Source organism: Mixophyes fleayi, chromosome 5 (genome assembly GCF_038048845.1).
Source record: "Mixophyes fleayi isolate aMixFle1 chromosome 5, aMixFle1.hap1, whole genome shotgun sequence".
NCBI lineage: Eukaryota > Metazoa > Chordata > Amphibia > Anura > Limnodynastidae > Mixophyes > Mixophyes fleayi.
In genome coordinates, this window is record NC_134406.1 from 79,180,823 (window position 1) to 79,200,403 (window position 19,581).

The following is a 19,581-nucleotide window of genomic DNA, read 5'->3' on the forward strand; positions in this document are numbered from 1 at the left end:
AACAGCACTTGATTTATCAGCACCTTTTCCCTTCAGCACTCTCCGCTCGCCACCAACTTGTTCTACCAACTGATATGGCAGTTGTCACCAGAGGTTAATTCCCCACTGGAGGTGCAGCTAAAAATTCTTTAATTGGAATGACTGCACAAAGCGCTCCCCCTCCACCCTGCATATAGAACTACCACGTTCATCCTTACTCTCTGTGGGCCTGGAGAGCTGCCACCTGGAACATGGAGCTTTCACTGACAGTGATCTGACAGCAAGATGACATTGTATGGAAGAGAAAGATAGTGACACATTCAATGGTAAACAATTTCATGACTTTTCTAAAAGAGAAAGTACTTACTACTAAAGCAGCTTTTAAAGAGTTTTTTGCTTTATCAGAAAACAAATCTTTTTTTTTGGGAAGGGGAACGACAAGTCCGACAAATCCGCTTTAGAAAATTATTGCTAGAGCAACATCATAAACCAGAAGATTAAAATCCTAAAAATTCTGGTGCACGTGCTAAATTAACTGTCTTTCATGGACCAATGGGTTTGTGTACTTTTGATATTAATGAGACAAAAAGTACTATTACTTTAAAATGTATTAAGAAAGATTTGAATGATATCTGTAGCTAAAACTACATATGAACACAAACGCATTTCAAGATATCAGTATGCAATTAACTTCTTTATAAACTGTAGAATGAAATTATTGAACAAAAGAAAAATAAAGTAGAGATAATGAGGATATAGAAAGGGAAATTATATAAATTGGAGTACATATAAGTTCCGACAATGTTACCTATAAAGTTCTAAGTAAAGACCCCACAGAAATATTTAACAGCACATTGAGGGTAATCCAAAAGAAGGACTTAAACCAAGGAGTTATCACTCAAACAGGGTTTGACTATCTATCCATCTATCTATGCACCTATCCATATGTGTTTTTAATCAGACCAGCATATAGTCTGTTTTTACTAATGTTACTTGTATTTTACAATCACGAAATGAGGTAAGTCTCATGCTATAAAACTATAAACTGTTAGAATAGGTGCAGAGGTCCTATGTCTACTTGTTTATATAATGTAAGTCCCACTTCTTGTGCACCCCATTTATAGTTTTTTTTACATAAATTGAATACAACTTGTATCAGGTGAGTTCCCAGAAGTAACATGGCTGCTTATGCTTGGGAAAGACTTCCCTTTAAAAGCTGTGTGCAGGAAAGCTTCAATCCAGATAAAAATATAGCATTTGATCATGGGTAGGACTAAACAGAATGAAATTTAAGTATTTAAGGTGGCAATGGCAGGACCCAGCACCTAACCCTAACCCCAACCCTTCGATTAAATTGTCCAGTTGCCGGGTCCTGCCATTGCCACTTTAAATTCCAAAATTTCAATGTGGCTCTCTTTACTGACGTGAAAGTTAAGTGCCGGCTTTCAGTCTGTTCGCAATTTATAGCAGTCTGTATTACTGTGCAGTCGGAAATGTCCTCTGTGTATGTTAATGTAGGTCTACTTTTAAAGCATGTCTATGTTATTGCAATCACAATTTTTCTGTCCTCCTTGTCGGGCTTCACAGAGTCGCAATAGCGAGTACCACCGAGTAAAAACATACAGGACATAGTCGTAACTAATACATTTCACAAGATAGACAAAATACATAAAACAGAATTTGAAACAAAAGCCCTAGGCTGACATTGCTAGCATTATATAAGTACATAGTATTCAAATGTATACATTACAAGTTAAAGCATAAGTGCTTCCAATCTGTGATTTAGACAAACTTCAGAACAAACTACATGGATGTTTTCCTGGTGCTCATGTTTCTTCCCACAGTTCTTAGTGCTAATTTCTCAAATCACTTATCAAATTGCATTGCTAATGTCATTTGTGATCATGATGTAATATACTTAATCTAAAAATGCCAACATTAATGATTTCAATCTGTAGATTATGGCTTATTTATACCCATATGTCCAAGAAGTTGTACATATATTTAACTTATAGATGAAATCTTGAGACTTAATGTTAGAGTCTTACATGCATCTGTTTATCAAGCTATAGTAGTAGCTGGTACTACCAGCTGGTACTTCCACTTTGGAAAAGCATTGAGGTATTGTCTCTTTGACATAATGAAGACCATGGTCAATGGACTTCTGGCCCACCTCACTATAACTACATATGAGCATCATGTGATTACTGACATCTGTCCCTGGTATATCACACTTGGTCAGGTACAGTCCTATTTACCAAGTATGCCCCACTTCTGCTGAGACCACCAGCCAGTTGCATTAAGTATTGATATGCAGCCGAGGGTTCTCATCCACTTAAATTATCTTTATGTTAATTCATTTGGAAAATAAATGATAAAACAAAAGTCAAGAGTCAAAGATGTATTTGATTATGTGCCCTTACCTCAAACCACTGTCCATGTGATTGCATTTTCAGTATAACACATGGATCTGGCTTGGAAAGTGCATCTCTGTCCGATATCCCCTTGCAAGAAACTCTTAGTTCCACCTTAGCAAGACATGGACTGTTGAAAATTCCGAGGGTGTTGGCTGCTGATTCATAGATGTTGCTCATTTTTTCAATAATATATCGCACCTAAATAAATTAAAAAAAAGAGGTTACTCTTAAATGCACTACTTTCTGCTATATATACAAGTGTGTTTTCACTCAGGTTATTTTCTCTTTTCTCATTCATCCTGCAGCAGTCTGATCCATTCATCTATTTTTCCATCCTGAGTTCAAATCCAATATAACGATAATATTAATGAAATAGCGTTCTTTAAATCAATCCTGTCAATACAGTCATTCTCACAGGAATAGCCATGTTTACATGTATGCAGCGTCCTCCCTTGAGAGCATGTGGATTACAGCATAGAAAAAGAGATATGAACAAGCTGTCAATCAAAAAGCAAGCAATCATTTGTGAGAAATGAAAGACCATTGTAAATAAAAAATAATCTAAATATTACTAAATACTAGTGAAAGGATCAAAGCAAAACTGTATGTAAATGTAATATAAAACATCTTTGATTGAGAGATATTTCTGACCAAATGAAAAGGTACCTTTAATCAGTAAATATTAAGATGTAAAAATATGAATCGTAATTGCAATTCCATAATTAGTTGTTGGTTGTTTTAAATATTTTATTTTTAAAAATATTCCTACATTTTTTTTAAAGATTTGCTAACACTAAACAAAATATCTGGTAATAGCAAACTTATCTTTCTGCATTTTATTTACAACTCTGCGTAAACTAAGGATTGATGTATATGATCACTTTTTAGCAAATAATACGTTTTTTTTTAAAACATATGAGATTTGAAAATGTAACACTGGGGGGTATTCTATGAAAAGAGGAAGATTATAAATTTTACTTTGAACCTACTGTAGCATTGTCATGCTGTTTACTCCCTATGCCACCTTTTCTTTGCTGCCCCATAACCTCAGAGCTCTATGGTTCCATTCTGCTTCATTTGACTGTGTGGTGTGGTTGGGGTGTGACTGGAAACACTTAAAGCCAAATATTGCTGGACAAACATGGAAAATGTTGTGTCCAAATGCAGAAAGAGTTGAATATCTTGCTGAACAGTTATGGAAATGTCAATAATCTACAGATAAAACCAATGTGTAATGTGAAAGTTGTGCAGGATAATAAAGTTAAGAATGGTAAGTACATCTGGCACTAGTGCTGCATATCAAGGGGTTAAGCTTTAACGAGAAGTATATTTAAATCTAAGCTCACAGCAAGTGTAGTTCTGTAAAGGCTCATCATATAGGAAAGGAGTAATCTATTTAGTAATTATAAATATGCAATCAAATACAGTAACCAAGAGAGTGGGAAACAAAGCTAAATCAAATAGTACATATATAATATACAGTATACCAACAGTTTTATATGCTTCAGTTTCTCAGTTTATACACTTGTATGTATGTTTTGGACAAATCTGTGTGGATAGAGCATTGAGTATCTTAGGGTAATTGTAGGGTGCTAGTATAAGTTCATGTTTACATTGTGGTGGCACTTTTCATGGGGTTCTGCAAAATGGCTGTGGATGGTTAATGCTCCCTTTATGCGGCAAGTTGCTCTATATTTTGGTTTGAGGGATTCTGCTTATTTTTTATAGGTCTGTTACTGATGCATGTAATTAACTTTTGGAATTTTGAGGGTTCCTCCTGGGTGTCTCATGAGCTCCATTTAGGAGTTCTGTTGGGATCTAATTCAGTAGGGGTATTATTTCATGGCATATTTGTGGTGTTTTTATTATTATCCCTTCTTGAAGGTGTATATCACAAATTCTTTTGTGGGACCGTTGATTTGTTTCTTTTCAATACCTCCTGTCTTCAGGTTTTCTTATGTTTTGGGTCATTAGGCCACATTTTTGGAGTTAGGCAAAGAGTCAGACGTGGTGATCATCTGCTGTTGGACGTTTGTGGGTAGGCAAGAAAAAATATTAGTGTGGTGGTGTTTATACGCTAGTGGTAAGGAGGTAGACTGGACCATGATGCTGTGACACTTACTTGGAGTTTGTCTACCTTGATGACATGTATCTGAGAGAACTGAGTTGTAAAGTAGACTGCTATGAGACAATGGGACCTATTTATGATCAGACAGTAATAGGACTATTTTTCTATCCCTGCAATGTACCATCAAATTTTCACCGGGGCAGCTGAAGCTTTGCCAGTTCGCGTAATGACAAAATAGTTAAAAATGTAAAATGATCCGGCAGAAATGCTTGAGGCCCGAATAGTCACCATCCCAAAGCCAGGAAAGGATCCTTCGTACTGCCACAATTATCGACCTATAGCACTTCTTAATCTAGACCTTAAAATTTTTGCTAGGATGATAGCCAACAGATTAAATCCTATTCTATCGCAGTTAATCCACCTAGATCAAGTGGGTTTTTGTCACGGTTACATACAGGAGTACAGCTAGGAGCCACGAATATGGTGAAAACACTCTGTTTATTTGCAGAAAAGTATAAATAACAGGTAATCAAGAGTAGTCATAGATACCAGGTGCAAGCTGATGCAGGAAGTAATATGAATGTTCAGAAACCAGCAGGTACACAGCTAATGCAGGGAAGCAGGAGGTATGAACAGATTCCATGCAGCATGTAACCAAAGGAGCAAGGCAGGAGGAAGAATCCACAGGGTGCAACAACAGGATATGACATCAATAACCAGCAATGTGTGCTGGGAGTGACAGGTATAAATAAGGAAAATGAGACCACACCCAGGTGCAAGGGATAATTAGTGAACTGAAAGTTTAACTCCTAAAGCACAAGAAATGCACAATAGCAGCACCTCTGGACATCAGAGGTACTGCTGCAAACACATAAAAAGAACAAATACAAATAATAAAGTCCAAAAGGTAGAAGCTGCCAGGCGGATCGTGACAGTTTTGTACCTGGAAGACAGGTCCCCGATAATACTAGGAGGGTCCTGAGCATCTTAGAGACTCACTCAGCTAGCTCAGTTCCCTTATTATTGGTGTCTTTGGACGCTGAAAAAGCTTTTGATAGAATTCACTGGGAATATATGGTTGCTGTCCTCTCCAAATTTGGATTTGGAGGTTTTTTCCTTCAAGCCATAACTACCTTGTACACTATCCCCTCAGCCAGGGTTCTCAGCAATGGATTCCTCTCCTCGGCCTTCCAGATCACTAACGGTACCAGACAAGGTTGCCCCCTTTCCCCTCTGATCTTTGCTTTGGCTATAGAACACTTGGCTGCTAAGATCAGATCGTCTGAAGAAGTGAGGGGCACGGTTATCGGTAAATATCATCATAAGATTTGTCTCTTTGCTGATGACGTACTTCTATTTATTACAAATCCTGAGACTTCTATCCCTGCAGTATCTAGAATCCTGAAAGAGTACTCAGAAGTATCTTATTATAAACTAAACACTGTTAAAACAGAGGTTTTAGGGGTGGCCCTCACACAAGAAGCTTTGAATTCTTTGAAATCGCTTTATAATTTCCAGTGGTGTCCCCTTTACATGACATACTTAGGCATACGCATACCTATGGATCCTAAGCTAGTCATTGAGTGTAATTACCAGCCACTATTGGGACAGTTTGATAAGCATGCAAAGTCATGGACAAACTATGAGATATCTTGGATTGGTAGAGTGGCAGCGGTAAAGATGATGTTGCTCCCGAAGATACTGTATCTGTTCCGCTCTATTTCCTTTATAACTCCTATGTCCCTTCTTAAGAAATTTTATACTATTGCGTTCAAGTTTATTTGGAACAACAAAAAGTCTAGGCTCTCTAGAGAGAGAATATTCAGATCTAAAATAAAAGGTGGCTTAGCCGCTCCCAAACTAGAAGCATATCAACAGGCGGCTATTTTGGATCAGCTTAGAGATTGGCAGGCCTCCGCCCCACTAAAAAAAACATGGGTGGACATTGAACAGCATAGTCTCTCTCCATTCCCATTAGCAGATCTATTATGGCTGGACAAACCTAGTAGACCTAATCCAGTCTTCACATTAAGGAGCATAAGAGATTCTCTCACCACCTGGGATAAGATGATGTCCCTTTTCCCAGACTACCAGCTCCCTTCCTCTAGCCTCTCTACTATAGCACTGTCACAACTAATCCCAGACCTCCATCTTGACTCTTGGCACAGGCAAGGAGCCAGACGTGTGCAGGACCTCCTGGAGGGAGGGTCTCTTCCCCCTTTCTCTCAATTACAAGCTAAGTATGATATCCCTGTCCACGATTTTTACAAATATCTTCAAGTAAGGCACTGGTTACAAACACGCCCCTCGCATTTGGGGGTGATGGGACCCCTCCCCCCTGGTATCAAGGTGATTCTCTCCCCTACATCCCACGCAGGTGGAATTTCCCTATGGTACCGGATACTCTTAACTCCCATTGACAATCTGGTTTTACCGATTCAAGCTGTCTGGGAAGCCGACCTAAATATCTCTATTTCAGAAGAGGTATGGGGAGAGTCTTCCTAAACATATATAAGATGTCAAAGTGTATTAACCATTCGGAAATGTTGACTAAAATTGTTCACAGGTTATATCCTACTCCAGATAAGCTGCATAAAATCTGGCCATCAGAATCTAAATATTGTTGGAGGAATTGTGGTGAAATTGGTACGCTTATGCACATCTATTGGTCTTGCTCGAAACTTCAACCATTGTGGACCGAAATCTTTCATTTAATCTCTCAGGTCTCCAAAAATAATATCTCTCCTTCCCCAGATATGGCATTACTTCATCTGTATCCTAAACATCTCCAGCGACACAATCATTATGTCACTGGACATATTCTCATTGCAGCAAGAGCTGCAATAGCCCAGAACTGGAAATCACCACTAATTCCAGCACTCCCTAAAATTATTAACAAGATCCAACATAGCTACAAAATGGAAACCATAGGATTTAATCTGTCTACAGGGGCTTCCTCCCCGCTTGTTAAGTGGTTTATATGGTATGAGTACTTTACGAATCACAGCTCAATCTTTGATCCGTGAGTACTGTGGAATGGTTTTTGAGTTAAGTTGGGTACTTGGGCTAGACCCACTGGTACACTTTCTATAACCGGAAAGTCTTTTGTCTTGTCTTGTCCCCCCCTCCCCCCCTTTATCCATCTGTTTTTCTTGTCTGTTCTCTTTGCCGTCTTCGGCTTATGTATACTGGGTCATAAGATGTGTTGTTGTCTGTACCAATGTTTTTTCTTATTTTTATTTACTTGTTTGATTGTTTATCTAAGCAGTGTGGATTGTTCAATAAAACTGATCTGCTGTATGTACTCTGCAACCACTGCTATGTTTGTAATATGCTTTTCTAAAAAATTCAATAAAAACCTTTTGAGTTAAAAAAAAAAATGTAAAATGAAAATTCATTGTAAAATAACCGCAAAGAAAGAAAAATGCTTTATTGAAATAATGAAGCACTTGTCTCTGTCTCTGATAGGCTGCAGGAGCTCTGCCGCATCTGTGGGAGGTGGGGGCTGGAGAATAAATAAGAATATATCTGTAATTTCTTCCTATTAATATTATTGTCATCCTGATGGTGACGGTACATGCACTTCTTAAATAGGCCCCCCTGTGAAACCCAGTAAAACTGTTCCCCTAATGGGGCTATTGCCGGCAGTAACCTCTTTATGTATGGGGAGAAACCTTGTTTTCGATGGAGAAAGCGGTTATCTCCCAATCACAATATATGTGTGAGCAAAGAAAGGTTTATATATTTTGAAAGTTGCAGTTCCGAGTCGTTCCTGTGGCAATTGTCTTGATGGATACAACATGATGCTTTAGTTTATAGTTGCCTCTAGTGCTCAATGGTAGAGATACTGGTGGCACAGCCAGTGCTACTCTGAGTTTACATAGAGATCAACTAGAGGGAAACTTAAGCCATGTAACATGAGTTTATATCTGATTGTAAGCCCCTTGTTTTCCTATTTGCGTTCTAATTATGTTTAATTATAGTAACAAAACTTCTGGAAAAAAAGATTATTAAAAGGAACTCAGAACTTTACCTTATGCTGTGATTAAACTCCGGAGTTGTAAGTGTAATTGCTACTTTTTATTTTCATTGATTTTAAATACTCATTTTAGATAATTTTAGTTTCAGAAAAATATATTTTTTAAAGCAGAGAAAGATTTTTTATAAATTTCATGCAAGAGAGAACCCCTAAGTGTATCTGACTTCTACACTTAGAGCCTGATTTAGTGTTGGACGCAAGTCCTTCTGTTCAGTGCAAAAAGTACTTTGGTCAAAGATCTGTCTCAGTTTGTTCTACGACAATAACGGATCTCCCCGTTGCACCTTTCTGCACTTAGAGAGGTGGAACGGGGGAGGTAGTGGGTGAGCCTAGCAATGTAAAGGTGTGTTCATGCACTTTACATGCTATTTTGTATTTTGAGTTGAAAGCAACCGCAGACAGGTCTCTAGGAGATGTATCTTTTGTGGGTGCTTTCAGCTGGTGCAAGAGATCTTGATGTATCATAAAAGAAAGTAAAAAATAATAATTTTTTAAAAAAAGGTGTGCACCCCCTCCCAAACAACATAACCAACCCTTGTGCTGTTTGGGGGGGGGAGAGAACAGTTCTTATTTTTTTTTTAAAAAAAATAATTTAATTTAATTATCTGCTTTACAGGGCGCTGTGCATGATACACTTGCACTACGGTCCAAAAGGCAGATAAAGAGGCGTGCTTGTGCAATTTGTACAGTATTCTAAGTTGCACGGATCCGCCATTCTAAATACTGTGTAAATTACGGGATGCAATTTACACTTACGATTTCAGTGTAAATTGCATCCGACTCTAAATGAGGTCCTTAGTTTTCATCCATAAAGAGAGACACAGAGAGCACTCTATATATTGTCTCTCCATTGCTATTTAATGTATGTAACTCACAAGACTTGAAATGTTGCTAGGAGGAGTAAAGACAATTTGAAGTGCTAGTTGATGTATAGCTTTAGGTGAGCACATAACACTTTATATTATATTTTTGTCTGTATCTTCCTTATTTTGTATGTAGTGGTCCTACAATGGAGTTGATCTACTAAGGAGAATCTGCACCAAAGATCACGTCCTAAATATGAAAAACCCATTAAGTGAGCGTATACACATATATTTTGTAAAAATGAGACACAGTATACAGTATTTGTTTTCTTTCTTTTTCATGCTTTTTAAAATTTGCTCCGAGAAACTCTGTTATATTTGTATTTCACTTTACACCAGTCAAGTACTTTCAGCTATATTTCAGTTCGTACATATAAGTTATACAGAGACAAGATAGTACCCAACACTGTCATAGAACTTTAATCATATGGTTGCTAGCTGGGTATATAAACATTCCCAAGGCAGTTGAGGACACTGTAATATTCAGCTGAGCACAAATCTGGTTTGTGTTTAAGCTACTCTGTGAATTGCCCATATCCAGCTACTTCTCAGATAAGAGATGTAAACAAGTAATTTCACACTCTATTACAGAGCAGGGTTCATCTTAACTCTTGATAGCTATTTTCACTTGGTCAATGTTCCTTTTCCTCCTAGTTTACTTCTCAAACTTCTGCACTGATCTCTATCTTCATGGCATACTATTATACGCTATGTTATACTTTCAGTCCAAATTTTTTTTTATTTAGCTGAAATTTGGCAAAAGTAGTTGACTTTATATGCTAGGTGGATGGAACTCGCAGTTTAGCTCATCATTTAACAAACAATGTTTGATTAATACATCATCATCATCAACATTTATTTATATAGCGCCAGCAAATTCCGTAGCGCTTTACAATTGGGAACAAACATTAATAAGACAATACTGGGTAATACATACAGACAGAGAGGTAAGAGAACCCTGCTCGAAAGCTTACAATCTATAGGACAATGGGAGTTAGAAACACATGTATTACATTTCCAGGGCTTTCAAATAAGTTATAGTACCCTAGCCTTACTGGGTCAAACAAAATAGATGTTTTAAGGACATAAGGTAATACATAGCATGCATTCCATCAATTTTATTTACTTTACAGAAATGTTTTAAAAAAAATATGTTCAAAGGAATTATTTTTCTGAATTTTTTTGCCATCACAAACTGATTTTTTTTTTATTTGGAAAAATGTCTTGACTTCTTTTGTTAGAACCATCTTTAGACAAGCGAATATAATAGCAGTCAGATCAGAGCATGCACATAGAAAATGGACAATAGAAACCAGGTTTTCCATTTGTCAAGGCTAGATTCAGTGTAGTCACTATTATTAATAAGTCAAGTGTTCACAAAGAGAAGGCCTTGTATGTTTGTAGTTTCCTTTTAGTATTATAGGATGCTGAATGATTAAAAAAATCTTACCGATTATAAAGTTATAGTACTAAGGCCAGAGCCTTGATTATTAGACAGAATAATTTGTCATTTTGGTTATACAGTTAAAAAAAAAAAGAAATATAAATTATTTAATGTTGCCTCTACACAGAAATAAATTCTCCTTTTATTATTGCATGTTGGCAGTGGGACTAATAGATTCAACAAGAAGATAATCTCAGTGGGCCTGATTCATTAAGGAACTTAGGCAACAAATTGAGTAAGTTTTCTTACTTAAGTTTTCTGGACAAAACCATGTTACAATGCAAGGGGTGCAAATTAGTTTATTATTTTGCACATAAATTAAATACTGGCTGTTTTTTAATGTGGCACACAAATACTTGATAGCTTATTTGTACACTGAAATTTAAAGTTGATATTTGTGTGCTACATGAAAAAACAGCCAGTATTTAACTGATGTGCAAAATAATAAGTTAATTTACACCCCTTGCATTGCAACATGGTTTTGACCAGAAAACTTAAGTAAAAAAACTTACTCAAATTCTTGTCTAAGTTACTTAATGAATCAGACCCAGTGTCAGCAGATTCTAAAACACCCTTCATATCTGTCACATACATAGTTCCTAGATGTCGCTTTTATCCCCTAAAGCAATAAGTTACAAGATCAGCACCTTCAAAAACTCTTTAGTTCTAGTATACACTTCTTTCTTAACCCCTGTTTGTCCCAGATACATGACTTCAGAGCTGGAAGCACAGTAAGGTTTCCAATCTATTGCGTGAGGATTTTTAATTCCACTGTAATAAAATAATATTAGAAATTGTTATATCATCACCTCTTAAAGGTGGGAATAGGCTTTAAAAGGGCATCTGTTTTAATTTTTCTTGATAGTTTATGTATATATGTATATTAATATATATAAATATATATATATATATATATATATATATATATATATATATATATATATAGTAACAAAAGGAGCCATTTAGCTGGCTATATGCAGAGAGAGTAGGGAAGTAGAGTAAAACATTGGCACAGTTATGTACCTAGGTGGAGATTAAACCAGGTAAAAACATATGTGTAGTTTAAAATTGGTTTACTTACATGATTTAAAAGCTGCTTCCTCTCAGCAAACAGACAGGGTGGGTCTGATAGTCTAAACAGAGCCAGGGATGGGCGTTTCCTTTTAAAGAGAAGGTGGGTGTGTCACCTGCCCATCAAGCTAGGCCTGTGGGAGGAGTGTCAGGTATAAAACCCTGCTTGTTTCATTGTTCAGGGAGATCAACGCTGGGCTAGCTGGCTGATCTGGACAGAGAGCTGGACTATGTATAGTAAGCGTTGAGGGTCTCCATAATTGCTGTGCAAGTATACGGTGTCAAAACATTATTACCATCCTGACAATAAAGAACCATAAAAAGGAAGAAGTTGTACGCGTGTGCTTCTGCAGTAGCAGGCTCGTGCCACAATATATATATATATGTATGTACACACACACACACACACATATATATATATATATAAATATATATATATATATATCTCTTTATATATATACACAGATATACGGTTCTAAATACCATAGAAGACATCCAGGTAAATAGATTGAGACATCCGAATGAGATAATTGGAGCCAATTGATTAAGATATCCATTAAGATGTAAATAATAATTTAAAATGGATGAAAATATACCCTATTTTATCTTTACACTTTAAAAGTGTTTAATCATTTTGAAGAACTCTACTTTACTGTCATAACCGCTTATCGGGCTAACCTCTCCCAGTAGCAGTAAGGCAGTAGTCCTTCTTTTAGGACCGCACTATTATCTCTACATAGGTGTTGTATTTATCCCTTACAGTCTGACTCTTCTTGCTACTTGAGGAACAGAGGATCAGAGGGATATTCAAATGTTTGTCTCAGGTGACGCTTCAGTGCAGATGACACATTATTGGATTTGTTGTGTAGCTATCTAGTCATATGCTGCCTGCACTGAGCAAACTCCTGTGGCAATCAATTGAATTTATCCCTGTTCTATATGACTCTTAGGGGTATATTTACTAAACTGCAGGTTTGAAAAAGTGGAGGGTTAATTAACTTCTATCAAAATTAAGTGTGTGTCAGTGTGGTAGGGAATAAAGATTTTAAGCTCCACTGGGGCAGGAACTTATGTGAAATTAAATATTCTCTATAAAGCACAGTGTAATAAGTCGGCACAATATAAAAAACTGTTGATAAATAATAAATATACTTATGGACTCTGAGGGGTATATTTACTAAACTGCAGTTTTGAAAAAGTGGAGATGTTGCCTATAGCAACCAATCAGATCCTAGCTGTCATTTTGTAGAATGTACTAAATAAATGATAACTAGCATCTGATTGGTTGCTATAGGCAACAACTCCACTTTTTCAAACCTGCAGTAAATATACCCCTTAGAATACAGTAATAACATGAAGGTAAGACTTGGGGGTGGGCAGTGGGGGCACATGTTTTGCCAGGATGAGTAAGCCCAAAGGGGGAGTTATGGTTTGTAGTTGTCCTTTAACATGTTTATACTAACATTAAAAAAAAATCGACAGATGCTATATATTATCTGATATTAGGTGCCTGTGTCAAGACAGAAGAATTGTGATGCAAATCCCATCTAATTGAAGTTTTTGTTTAAACTGATGGTCATATCCAAGATATGTATATAAAATGCCCTTTCATTTCTCAGCTCCTTTGCCTCTAATAAACACTGGTAGGCAATATTAAATATGACAGCTGTGGAGAAATATTGAAGCAGCCTCTTAGCAATTAAGCAATAAAGCACATCCAAAAAAAATGCATTGCAATATTCTTCATTGTGTAGAAAACAAAATAAAATCTGAGAGATAGCACAAACCAGGCGATGCATTTAGACAGAAGGCCAGAAGGTCATAGAACAAAGTGGCAACAGTGTAATTGAAAATATACAGATGCTGACAACCCGAAAGGCCTCATTACCATACAACCAGCTGGTTCAATTACAAGGGCATGTGAGAGAACTGTACGGAGGAGAAATTAAGAAATGTGACATATGACAGAATGACGCTTCAGGGTTTATGTGAATCACTGCGATTCAAGTGCAAGAATCATTTATTACGGATACAAATAGACAAGGCCAAAAAAATATCATGTTCTCCAAATATCCATATAGACTTTACAGCAGATTGCCTTTGGCTCTGAGGTTTGTATATAATAGCAGCAGTGGGTTTAATCATTATATTTACATCCTCTTAAATTGATTGCAAGCAGTTTAAAAAAGCAAGATAAACAATGTTTATGTAGGCAGATTCCTTATTTTATTGCATGACATACCTGGAAGGGACTACTGATTGAGAATGTGAACTATAGTGTTTCCTAAGGGAAGCGTATCACTGCCCTACAAGAGACAAGCGCTCATGGTTCATGAGACAATCGGCAATATTTTATGAATCAATTCACAAATCATTGATTTTTGGTTAAAACCAAAAAGTTGTTGTAGATGACACTTTATGGGGTAACTTAGTGTGAACTTGCAGTGGATCATTTTTCTATATTTTAGTAAATAAAACTTGTTGTCAATTATGTTTAAATCAACACTGGTAGAAAAATGTTATCTAAATTTTAAAACTCTCTTCAATGAGACATTTCTGCTAGCTATGATACAAAATTTGTAGATCTACCATATTGAATAGTTTAATAAAAAGTTATATTGTTTATTTTTTAAAGATGCCTCACTGATGGTCTGGTAATGCACAAAAACAATTATGTATATATATATATAAAAAATAGGCGCCTTACAGTATACCGGCTGCAAACATCTTAATAGCATGATACGTTAAGACAAATTAAGCTTTGCTGTAATCACTAATATGCATTTTTTCCTATGCCTGTTTTATATTTATTAGCTTTGGTTTCTTATTTTCCATGTTATAAATGTGTTCTGGGGCAATGGCAAAAACCAGAATGGCAACTTTACTACTTTAATACCCTCGTAGTCCCAGTGGATACATAAGACCACAAATATAGTATCGATATATAGTAAAAATATAGTATAATCCAATGGCATATTTGCAAATTACAATTCAAATGAAAATGCCTTTAATTTGTAAACCAAAAGAGAATCAAAGTGGTACTTTACTTAGCTGCTTAGCCAATCACAGGCATCTTTCTCTCATTAAAATTACTAGTGATGTGCAGCTCCATTGATATCTATGGTCCATTCATTTTGATGACCCACCAATTTAAATAAAGTTTTTTAACACACAATTTCATTGAAACTAACGTGCAATGGGAAAATACAGCAAAACATATGAGGTAGCTATGGTCAACAAACATGTAATGACTGAGCCTGATGTGCACCAAGGTCTGCTTCGAATACATTCTGTCTAACATCCTAACATCCATCTTCCTACCAGCAAACTGTGCCTGGAAATTATTTTCAAATGTTACAACAATGAAAATAGTAAACACTTAACACTTAATTGGACCCTCTACAAACTAAAAGAATCAATAAAACTCCCCATTGAGATGGTAAAATCTGATTAGAAAAACAGTCCCTAACAATTACAGGAACAATCTTTGTGTAGAGATGACTCTATTGCTTGTAAGAGCAGCATTTCCCATGCCCATTGCTGAAGGGGGGTTGCCGAGACCCAATAATTTGTCCAGCCAGTAGTATTTAATGTCTGCTAATATGCCCAGAAACATGTCCAGCAGCAGTCATTGGAGATAGATAGATAGATAGATAGATAGATAGATAGATAGATAGATAGATAGATAGATAGATAGATAGATAGATAGATTTCAGTAAAGCGGTCTATGAAGAATTTCCTTGTGTACCTTGCTCTGACAAAAAAACAATATGGAAGCTCCAATCAATATTCACAAATCAAAATCTTGTTCTCTGTGCAGAGGGTGCGGGGTATTCCCCAACCTGTCATGGATGCTTCCAGGCACCACCTGGAGCAGTAGGGGTCCAGACATAAATCATGTCTCCATCGGTCACTAGGAAATAATTAAAACTACCTTTCCCCAAACTTGACGGACTTTTTCATCCCCACCTGTTGTTCTGTGAAGCTGCTGGTGGAGAGGGGGTGAACTAAGAAATGTCAATGCTAAACTAGAATAACAACCAATATGACCTCCATCAATTATTCCCATGTCGTGAAAATGGTTCAAGCAGTATACTGATCAAGAAAGTGGTCAGCAAAAACCATACATTAATCCTTAGCCTCACAGCACTTCAAGAACGGACAGGATGATCTTCCTGCTGTATAACAGGAGGCTTTACTAATATCCAGCCCCACACTGCTCCAAGAACGACAGGGAGAAGATGCAGCATGAAAATACTGCAGCACTGTGGAAAGTAACGTATTACCTCACCACTCCACTATAGACAGATAAAGCAACCTCCAACATATTTAGGAAAGTGTCCTAATGGGAACAGATACAGGTCAAAAAGCAGAGACTGCAGCCCTGCCCCTGTGTATGACTCAATCAATCAACAGAGTGAATTTCTGCAAGGCAAGTTTGAACAGCAGTCAGTCAGTCACTGTCAGTCACTGTCTCTCTCTGTTGTTGTAGAGAAGCACTTACTTTGTAATAGGGTAACCTGCTAGAAGGAGTGAAGGAAAGCATAGTTGACTTATTTAGTTGCATGTTAACAACTCAATTATTTCATATATATTAGAAGATAATTTACTTGCTCTGTAGATCAAATCCTGAGTCTTTCCCTGTAATATTAATTAAATCCAAATGTAGCAAATAAAAAAATACCTTCATTTAATTAGTCAGATTTACTATTTAAAAAATCTGGTATTTTGTAAACACATATAGCAGAAAGCCAAACAATTTGGTATATACGAAAACTTCTTAATTTACATTTTAATACTAATATGAAATCAATTTCTCACATGTTTTCCCCACCATCAACTTATCAATTTTCATAGAACACACAGTTTTTTCTATATTTGCATATTATTCACCTAATCTAATCAAAGATTCTATTTTTTACTGTAGTTCATTATCTAATGCTGCTTTCTAGCATAAATCTGCCAGCTGCAATGTATGTTTAGATAAGCGAATATCATGCAAAAGACTTTTTTTTTTTTTAAAGTAGTGGAAAATATATATGGAAACTTGAGGGAGAAAAAGTGAAATCACAAAACTGCACGGTTTTAGCTAAATCCCCCTAAAGCTACAACTATGAAACAACATTCTGCTTTAATAAAGTCTGGCAGATTAATCAACACCTTTTAGTCGAGCTATAAGACGCTGAGTGTTGAGGAAAAAACACAAACAGAAAATGTGCCATGTAGAAATCAAAAGGTTCAGTAAGAAAGCTTAACAAAACATGAAAGCAAGAGAGGAACTAGGCTATTCTGAAACCTTGAAAAGTAAGCTGCATATTCTCTCTTACTATCGTGATAGGGTAAAACAACTTTTTCTTCCCATGCTCAATCAACACAGAGAATGCTATATATATCTAATCTCCCAGCTTTATTTTATTACCCCATTCTTCTAAATTCTTCCAAGTCCCAGTACTTGCATTCAGTGAGAATCTTTAAGGACAGCCTCCAAAATGATCTCCTAATTGCAGGGAAGAGAGGTATCCTGATGCTAGCTGTGATAGAGATCCCACTAACTATAAGTACTGAATTGAAAAAAAGCCAGAGGCCTCCAACCCATGCAGGGCTGGATTTACCGCTAGGCAACCTAGACACCTGCCTAGGGCCTAGCGGCTCTCGGGGGGCCCAGCTGGGGGGGACAGGAGCAATTTAAAAAATAATATAAAAAATGCGGCCCCTCCCCCGACTCGCGCGGGGGGGGAGGGGTCTGGTGCTCCACGATCAAAAGCATTGGTGGTCAGTGGTTAGCAACAGGCAGCCAATCGCTAGGCTGCCTGTTGCTGTGCAGCAGACAGGAAGCAGGACGTCTTCACTTCCTGTCTGCTGATCTGAGGAGCGAGATGCCTAGCACAACTACAGGTAAGTAAAGGGGGAAAACTGCCCTGCATATCTATAGGGAGGGGGGAAAACTGCCCTGCATATCTATAGGGAGGGAGGGGGGGAAACTGCCCTGCATATCTATAGGGAAGGGGGGGGGGGAAACTGCCCTGCATATCTATAGGGAGGGGGAACTGCCCTGCATATTTATAGGGAGGGGGGGAACTGCCGTGCATATCTATAGGGAGGGGGGGGGAACTGCCCTGCATATCTATAGGGAGGGGGGGGGAACTGCCCTGCATATCTATAGGGAGGGGGGGAAACTACCCTGCATATCTATAGGGAGGGGGGAACTGCCCTGCATATCTATAGGGAAGGGGAGGGAAACTGCCCTGCATATCTATAGGGAGGGGGGGGAAACTGCCTGCATATCTATAGGGAGGGGGGAAACTGCCCCGCATATCTATAGGGAGAGGGGGCACTGCCCTGCATATCTATAGGGAGGGAGAGGGGGGACTGTCATGCATATCTATAGGGAGGGAGAGGGGGGACTGTCATACAAATCTATAGAGTGGGAAGAGGGGGGGGCTGCCATGAAAATCTATAGGGAGGGAGAGAGGTTGATATGTGTGAAGGAGGGCAGAGGAGGGGGGCTGATATATGTGACTGGGGGAGTTTTGATGTGACGGGGGGAAAGCTACAGAGTGGAGGTAAGGAAAATAGCTGCAGGGGGATGGATGCAGGATGGGAGGTAAGGAAAATGGCTGTAGGGGGGGGTTAAAGAAAATGGCTGTAGCAGGGGTTAAGGAAAATGACTGCAGGGGGGGGTGGTTAAGGAAAATGGCTGCAGGGGTTATTTAAAAAATAGAGCAGCTTTGGAGGGCATAATCTCATGATTGTGATTGTGGTGGTCACATGGATGCTCTCTGTGGTCTCAGCAATCACTAGAATACTAAATATTAGTGAGATGGGGCTGGTATTTGATTGACCACAAATATTTAGTTATTGCTTATATATGCCTGTACAATGGGGTACTTTTAGCTGGCCATAATGGAGTGTTTTGTTTTAACTAAAGGGCCTAATCATTCAGGGTTTGTTAACATTTTGTATTATAATAAATTTTTGCATTTTCAAAACAGGACACCAACTTTCCAGAAGCCAGCGAGAGGATAACAAAATTGCAAGAGAGAAGAGCAAGAACAGGTAAGAGACAATGGCACAATCTGTCTAAATTTGAATGCTGGAGAATACACCTGAACATTCATATTCAGGAGTGTCCCTATACACTTATATATTCGGGGGGGAGGGGGGGGAACAGTAATTTGTGACATTGTGGCTCCGCCCCCGTGACAAAACGCCGTTTTTGTTGCGGGGGTTGGGGCCAAAATTACGCGATTCACCGCAAATCGCGTCATTTTGAGGAGCAAGATGCAATATGCGGAATATTTGCCTGTTCTCCCGGGAGACCTACCCGAATTTCCGGAGTCTGCCGGACATTCCGGGAGAGTTGGCAAGTATCACATTAACACTACTTTACATGAAACTAAATGGTTAGGGTTAGCAGTGGGCAAAATAGCTTGTGTGCTTAATGATTTCTACTTCCAAGCAAAAGTGGGTCTGCCACAAAACAATAACAATAGACTGGAACATAAACAGTACAATATACAACTTCACTCAATGGGGTATGACACTAGGTCCAAGAGAGATCACTCCTATTGGGAATGTTATTATAAGGATATTCGTTACATACAGTAAATGTTAGTAATGGAGAGTAAATGATGACTTTCAGTGAGTGGGGCCAATTTTTTTTCTTAGCAACTTTTGTCCTGGCCTGTGTAGTAGGTGTG

General features: G+C 37.8%; 1 protein-coding gene across 1 annotated transcript in view; it reads right to left on the reverse strand.

Annotated features, from left to right (window-relative positions):
* Positions 1–19,581, reverse strand: part of CPNE4 (copine 4) — a 339,071-nt gene that overhangs the window by 260,065 nt on the left and 59,425 nt on the right. Inside the window, exon 2 of the mRNA XM_075212441.1 lies at positions 2,403–2,594. Coding sequence (XP_075068542.1) covers positions 2,403–2,573 — 171 coding nt within the window. The 5' untranslated portion in view covers positions 2,574–2,594. The remainder of the gene's footprint in view (positions 1–2,402; positions 2,595–19,581) is intronic.